Raw genomic sequence first — 8,383 nt, 5'->3', positions numbered from 1 at the left:
AAATATTTCTAAAATTCAAAAAAAAAATTATAAAAAAAACTCTAGAAAAATAAAAATTATAAAAATAAAAAATATTTCAAACTCTGAATGACTACATAAAAAATTTAATAAAATATTTAAAAGAATACAAATAAAAATATTCTCAGTTCATATCTTTAATTTTTATTTTTTTATTTCCTATGTGTTGAACTTAATTCATTATTTATTTTTATTTTACTTTTGTATTGAGAAAAAAATATTTTAAGATTCAACAATTTTAAAGTGCATTTATTACTTGATTATATGTTAGCATAAAATTATTCTATTTTCATTAAATAACTAAATTTCATGCAATAAAGTGTCATGAATTATTTTTTCAAAGTTTCAAACTAAATGTGCTTTCTAATTTTCTGTTTTTGAGAAATAATTTTTTGAAATGACAAACCAAACACGTTTTTAGCAATATTAAAACACACTCAAAAGAGTCAAAACAAAAGATTGAAAATAAACTCAAAACTCAAAACTAAAACACAAATCAAACGAACCTTAAATTTTTCTTACATTTTTTTTAATATACCAAACATTAAATAATGATATAAATAGAAGAAGTTCATATTTGCTGACGTATTATAAAATTAAAAATTAAATATATCCTCCACAAAGAAAGTGGCCTTTAATTTTAGACAAATAAAAAAGAAAAGTAAACGTATTTTTATAGGATGGAGGAATATGTTTTCACCTTATCTCATCATTAGATAAAAGGGTGAGAGAAAAGTTGAATCATAATTGCTTATTAAAACATTAAAATAAAGAATAAATATATTAAATATTATTCAAAGAATCTCCATTATTTTTAAAAATCATGTTTTTCTATCTTCTTAACTACACATTTTTCAATAAAATGATATTAAACATAAATATAAAATTTTTTTCTTATTTTTTAATTACACATTTTTCATCAATTTACTATTTCAAAATGCATTTTTTTTTTGCTAAAACTAAGGTTCAAACTTGTTGTAAATATGTATAAAATGTTAGCGGGCACTTCATACTCATGACATTATTGCAAAAGCCCTTAATGTTGAGTCACTACTTGCCTCTAACTTCTAATCCCATTGTTGAGTCTGTATCGGCTAATGCACTTGCTAAGAAAGTGGATTCTCCCAAACATCGATTCATTCACCTTTGGAAGGAGTTGCCCATATCTCTCTTGATACTAACCATCCACTCGTTTTTGTTAACCTTCCATTATGGTAATACATCTATGTTAATAGATATTAAAAACTCCATACAGTTAATCTTTTGAACCCGTTTCAAGCCATGATGCCTAATCAACCAATTTGGGGGTAAACAATCTCGACTGCTTTGCTTATATTTACTTTCATTTTATTCTTGTACATAGGAAATGAGATTCAATCCCTTTAATTGCAAATTCAAAAGCCGTTTTATTTCACTCATATAACTATCTGGTTTAGTTCATCAACCCGAATTCTGAATAAAAAAAAAAGAAAATATATATATTCAACTCATTTAACTTTCTTACTAGAAAGAAAAGAAATAGGGGAAATTTGATGTCTCACCAAATCACACGTAGAGATATTGATAATACACATAGAGTTAATGATATTTCATAACTAATTGATTGAGCAGCAGCTCTTAAACCACCTAAAAAGGAATATTTATTATTTGATCCATATCCCGACATAAGAAGTCCAACGGGAGCAAGGCTTGAAACAGCGATCCATAAAAAAATACTAATACTAAGATTAGCTAGAATAAGGCGATAACCAAAAGGAATTACTGAATAACTTAGTAAAATGGATAGGACTGCCATGGATGGTCCGATACTGAATAAACGAGTATCCCTTCTAGATGGAAAAAGATTCTATTTGAAAAGTAGTTTTGCCCCATCTGCTAGAGCTTGAAGAATTCCCAAGGGGCCGGCGTATTCAGGTCCAATACGTTGTTGTATCCCTGCATATATTTCTCTTTCTAACCAAACAATTACTAGTACACCTATTGTAATTCCTAATACAAGAGTCAAAATAGGGACAAGCACCCATATGATCCCATAGACTTCTTTTAAGAATTCCAATTCGGAAAATGAATGGATGGCTTGTAGTTCTGTTGTCTTATCAATTATCATTTCAACAATCAACTTCTCCCATAATGATATCTATATTACCAAGTATCGTCATAACTACCTATGGAGTTCAGCCCTCCTAGTTTCCCTCTAGCCAATCTTGAAAGCGTTGCTACCTTCAATCCAATGGTAATTGGAGAATTAAAGGATTGGGGTTGACAGAAAACACTCATCTACATGCTTAAAGACTTAATCATGTTTCGGTTCCCAACTATTATAACTTTCTTCTGCAATGATTACATTCTATGATTTTGCACTTCAATAAGTCTTTAATGATGTGTCTGTAATATAATAGCCTATGTATATCAAACAAACGAAAAAAAAGAAAAAAAAAAAGGGGGTACTAGGCCCCCCTTTCTTAGTAGATGGGATTAGGATGAAAAAGTTTTCTTTTATAAACATTTAGTAAAGGTGCCTAGCTTCTTTGAATTTTCCGTTCATTAACTACTACATCTATGGACATGATTGATCCTGAAAGAGAGATTCCTTCTATTTATGAAATTGCTTGAGTCGATGAGGCCATTATTCAAATAGAAGCAAGAGCTCCTTCACCGTACTTGCTATAGAGAAAGCATCACATAGAATATAGTTTTAAGTAGGGCTGGACAAAACTTTCGAATCGAATCGAACCGATCGGTTCTTTTTAAGTTAAATACCTGAATAGGTATCTGAATCAAGAATCAACGTGTTTGGTTCGATTCTCGGTTCTAGATTAAGAATCTAAGAGCTAAATAAGAATCAAATTTCTCTAATTTTTTAATTAATTTATTTTAAATAAGTCAAATTATAATTTTTTAAATAAATTTGTTAACTAGTAAATTTGGCTCAAACCCAAAAATATGATTTTTCTATTTCTAATTTTCAGTTCAAAACCAACTTAATCAAATTGACCTAAGTTTTATCCAAATATGTTACTCTATTGTAGTGGTGTTTTTACCGGGCTGGAGAAATAGAATTGAAGTTTGACAACACATCTCTTAATTATTATGAGTTTACTATCTTTCTCTTTTTATGATTTTAACAATCAAATCTATGAAGAACTCAGTAAAGAGAAACACAAAAGACACATAAAATTGAACTACATTATTTTGTAAGAGTTAAGATTGAACATATCATTAGTTGAATTAATGTAACTTTGTAAATATGAAAAAGTTTAGTAATAATACGAAACCTGAGAATCGAATCGAATTGAATTGAATGGAATGGAATCGAACCCGAACGACTTCATAATTAAATTTGGACCTGATCTTTCCTTTTACTAAATATCCGAAATTTTTGGGTTTGGTTTAGTTCGAACCATGTCCAACCCTAATGTAAAGTCTTATCTCCTCATTTGTAGCTAAGTCCCAGCTAATTAAGGAAAAACTAGAACATATGCATAGAAAGATTAGAACACGTTTAATAAGCTTCAGTGATAACAATTTTCTTTTCCAACCTGAGATTCTCTTTTTCATTTACTCAGCAAAGGAATTTGCTTTCTTGAGAGACAATAAAACATCTATCCTTCTGAAAATGCCTCTTTGCGAAGAGTGAACAAATAAGAAAAGTTTTACGAGCATCCATTCGTTATATTTCGTTTGGCTAGTACCAATTTATTTATTTTTGGAATACTTTAACATTTTACTTTTATTAAATTAAAATAACGTGACAGATCCTTTTCAACTTTAATTTCACCATTCCAAAAGTGGACTTGATGGGTACCATGTACCAACCTCTTTATTTCTTACATGTGATATGAATAGCTAAAGAGTCAACATCAAAAAATCATTCTATAGGGACGTCTAAGATTAGAGTAAAAATCACTAGGGCGGTTACTGAGCATGTAAGCTGAGAGGTTTATCCATATTAAAATTATAATTCATTTTTCTCTTTTTTCTTATCAATTATACATTTTTATATAAAATAATATTACACGTAATTTCAAAACACGTTGTTCAAAAAATTACTACTTCTAGACTTATTTTTCCCAAATTCTCATTATAATAGGGGCCAAACAATAGTGTGACTTTTGGCAAGTCAAAAGAAGATTTTGATATCTAAAAGATAATTTTGATCCGTTCGATTTATTTCATAAAAATGCATTTTTTAATTTGAAGAGTTTTTAGAGGAAGCTAAGACAATGTTTCTTCATCTAAAAGTTCTATCTTATTAAAAAGAGCAATTCAAATCCTTATATATAGAGATTTTTATATCTAGTCAACATAAGATTTTACCCTTGATATGTCCCTGCAACATGGTGTGTAGTTTGAGCACACAAATTTTAAAATGATTAGTATACTTGTATACTTTTCGTATACATAATGGGTTATACCCCTCACATGGAGTGAGGCCCACGCATCATAAATTACGTGCGAGCCCCCCTCCATATGAGGTGAATGTAAAGCATTATGTACACGAAAAGCGTACATGTAGCATCACTTATTTTGAAAATGAAATGCCCATTTGGGTTTAAGACAGATCGTTCATTTTGAGCTTGTTGGGCTTTAATTATATATTAAAAGCTTATTTGGGTCACATTATTTAAAAAATAAAAAATAAAAATTCTTCAAAGTGATTTGATATCGTTTTAGCCACACATTTTTCAATAAAATAATATTTCACGTAAATCTAAAACTTTTCCTTATTTTTTAACCACACATTTCCCATTGATTTGACAAGAATAATACATTTTTTTCCCTGAAGTGTGGCTCAACACATGGGTTAATACTTGATTAACCTCATTAGAAGAAGTATTTTAAAGTTTAAACTCTTATATGTTAGTTAATGTTTTATATCTTATAAATTTGATATATACTTTAGCAGATGGAAGGGTCGAGGTGATTGTACACATAGGGAAGACGAAACAAAGAACTTGTTTCTATTTAGTTCAACCTTTTATACCTCTACAATAAAAAAGTAAGAATAATGTTATTCATCTATATTTCTTATTGTCAATGAGATTTAAATGACATTAATTGATTTGCCATATTAAGCCCATGTTTGACAATCATATATATTTGGCAAAATAAAGTTTTGAGAAAACTTAGATAATTTATAAAATATTAAGATTAAAATCTAACATAATTTTAACCACATGGTGAGAAGTTAAAGAATATTTTATGCATTTAAGTACAATTTAGACACACGTTTTGCAAAGATCTGGTATTTGTCGTTTTCATTAACTAAATTAAATATTGTTGACTTTCGTTAATTTGAACTTTGTATTTATAACATACATTCCAATTTCCTTGGTGGATTAGTCTAAATATAACGCCAGACATGATTGCAAATAGACGTTGGAGTTCGACACTTCACATAATTTTGGCTTTTGATTGGAAATTATCAAATTATATTAATTTTTCAGAAATATAATTTATATCTGAGATAAAATCAAACATAAAACTTGCCTTTCACTTTTGAAATTTAAGTAGGAAATTAAATTCATTTTTTTTTCCCTAAGTGACACTTGCAAGGTTAGAATATTTCTAGCCCCCGTTAGGCCCCCATTTCTTGAAAATGAAAATGAGTGGAATATTGTTTTTTTTTAAAAATGAGTGGTTGAAAAAGATGGAAAAATTTTCAATTTACGTATAATATTATTTTATAGAAGATTGTGTGGTTGAAAATAAGAGAGAGAGAGAGAGAGAGAGAGATTTGAGGATGTGTAGTTAAAAAATACGAAAATATTTTGAATTTACATGTATAATATTTTATTGTGTGAATGTGATTAAAAATAAGTATGTGGACCTAGTTGTTCAAAAGTCAGTGAAATTCGTGGATCATATAAATCAAACGATACCAATTCTCACAACAAGAAACTTGAGCAAGAAATCGCATATGGTTTTCAAGTGTGGAAACAATGAATTAACTTCGATGGAAAGTATAAATGAGATTACATTTTGAAGGAAAAACATGAAATTCTTTGTAAGTTTCAAAAACTTCGTTGGATTGATTATGTGCACGTGAACACCCGACAAGGCTAGACCATAATCTTCTTTTTCTAAATTGTCGTGACGGCTATCAAAGAAGCAATTAAGAATGTGTATAGGACTTTCACGAGGAAAAAAGAGAATGAATAGGGTTTCATCGAAAGAGCGAGAGAAATGATGCTATTTATAGACTCTATCTGACAAACCTAATGGGTCTACATCTTTTCTTCATATCAAGAACATGGGCCTCTGTTTCTTAACCTACATCAAATGTCGGCCCATTAGTGATTTTTTTTTCCTCCTTCATATCAAGAATATGGCCGCTATTTCTTAACCTACACCAGAAATACAAAAAATACTATTTAACATTTTTGTTACATTTCCTCATAAAATGTTATGCCTTTTTTAGCATTTTGTAACAAATTATGTTATGTCATTGTTATTGCTTTGCCGCACCACCACCACCAGCAACATTATCATACAATGCGTAACACTTGTAACACATAGCATTATATTGTTGTGCGCTACCACCATCGTCAACTTCATTACACAGCTTTAGCCACTACCCTCCACAACCATTACAATGTGTAACACGTGTACTACAACATTATGTTGTTGCCATTGCCACCAACATTGACAACATGACCTCTCTAAACCATCATTTGCACATTACCACCATCTTGGTCTATCCAAAACTACAACACCAATGAAACAAATATCAGACACAACCACCATGTACATCTATGACTGCTGCCACACAACTTAAAGCTAATCCACTCCATTACCATAGCCTCCACATCCACCATTTAATATTATAGATCACCAATATTTTTGATGCAATGTGAAGCGTAAAATAAATGTGAACAAAGTCAAATTTGAAAATGCTTTGATTCGCAAATAATATCGTGAATTTAGGAATCAAATATTACTTGATTCTTTGCAAAGAATATCAAATTATTGATCTTGATTGCACAATCGTTTATTGCAATGAATATCGATTTACCCAAAAATTGGAAGACATTTCGTAAGTGTTATGCCCTAAGTCCAATCACTTTAGAAATAAACACTTCTAAAGCTTTTCAATAAGAGAATACGAATGGGTATCTGAATCGAGAATCGACGTGTTTGGTTCGATTCTCGATTCTACATTTCTACATTAAAAATCGAAGAGCCAAATAAGAATCAAATTTCTCTAATTTTTTAATTAATTTATTTTAAATAAGTCAAATTATTATTTTTTAAATAAATTTGTTAACCAGTAAATTTGGCTCAAACCCAAAAATATGATTTTTCTATTTTTAATTTTCAGTTCAAAGCCAACTTAATCAAATTAACCTAAGTTTTATCCAAATATGTTACTCTATTGTAGTGGTGTTTTTACCGGGCTGGAGAAATAGAATTGAAGTTCGACAACACCTCTCTTAATTATCATGAGCTTACTATCTTTCTCCTTTTATGATTTTAACAATCAAATTTACGAAGAACTCAGTAAAGAGAAACGCAAAAGACACATAAGATTGAACTACGTTATTTTGTAAAAGTTAAGATTGAACATATCATTAGTTGAATTAATGTAACTTAGTAAATATGAAAAAGTTTAGTAATAATACGAAACTTGAGAATCGAATCGAATTGAATGGAATCGAACTCGAGCGATTTCATAATTAAATTTGGACCTGATCGTTCCTTTTACTAAATATCCGAAAATTTCGGGTTTGGTTCAGTTCGAACCATGTCCAACCCTAATGTAAAGTCTTATCTCCTCATTTGTAGCTAAGTCTAGGCCAGCTAATTAAGGAAAAACTAGAACATATGCATAGAAAGACTAGAACACGTTTAATAAGCTTCAGTGACAACAATTTTCTTTTCCAACATGAGATTCTCTTTTTCATTTACTCAGCAAAGGAATTTGCTTTCTTGAGAGACAATAAAACATCTATCCTTCTGAAAATGCCTCTTTGCGAAGAGTGAACAAATAAGAAAAGTTTTACGAGCATCCATTCGTTATATTTCGTTTGGCTAGTACCAATTTATTTATTTTTGGAATACTTTAACATTTTACTTTTATTAAATTAAAATAACGTGACAGATCCTTTTCAACTTTAATTTCACCATTCCAAAAGTGGACTTGATGGGTACCATGTACCAACCTCTTTATTTCTTACATGTGATATGAATAGCTAAAGAGTCAACTGTTGGATATTGGTATTGGTTAAATAAATTGAGAATTGAAAATCGATTAAAGTTCGTATCGAATTCGGCCAAATACTCAAAAGCTCGACTCAATCCGTTTAGGCAAAATTGTTTGCCACTTCGCCACTTCGGGGCGCACAAACGGGGATCGACCTGCCCA

The 8,383-nt window shown here is 29.9% G+C and overlaps 1 protein-coding gene across 1 annotated transcript in view; it reads right to left on the bottom strand.

The window, feature by feature from the left end:
* Nucleotides 1-1,813, bottom strand: part of LOC111408470 (NAD(P)H-quinone oxidoreductase subunit 1, chloroplastic-like) — a 5,234-nt gene extending 3,421 nt beyond the window's left edge. The window contains exons 1-2 of the mRNA XM_023038224.1: nt 1,589-1,813; nt 1,163-1,221 (exon numbers count right to left, since the gene is read on the bottom strand). Coding sequence (XP_022893992.1) covers nt 1,163-1,221; nt 1,589-1,813 — 284 coding nt within the window. The remainder of the gene's footprint in view (nt 1-1,162; nt 1,222-1,588) is intronic.
* Between the last annotated feature and the right edge of the window lie 6,570 nt (nt 1,814-8,383).

Source organism: Olea europaea, chromosome 13, assembly GCF_002742605.1.
Source record: "Olea europaea var. sylvestris chromosome 13, O_europaea_v1, whole genome shotgun sequence".
NCBI lineage: Eukaryota > Viridiplantae > Streptophyta > Magnoliopsida > Lamiales > Oleaceae > Olea > Olea europaea.
Note: the sequence above shows the minus strand (reverse complement) of the source record. Positions and strands in the feature narration are given on the sequence as shown.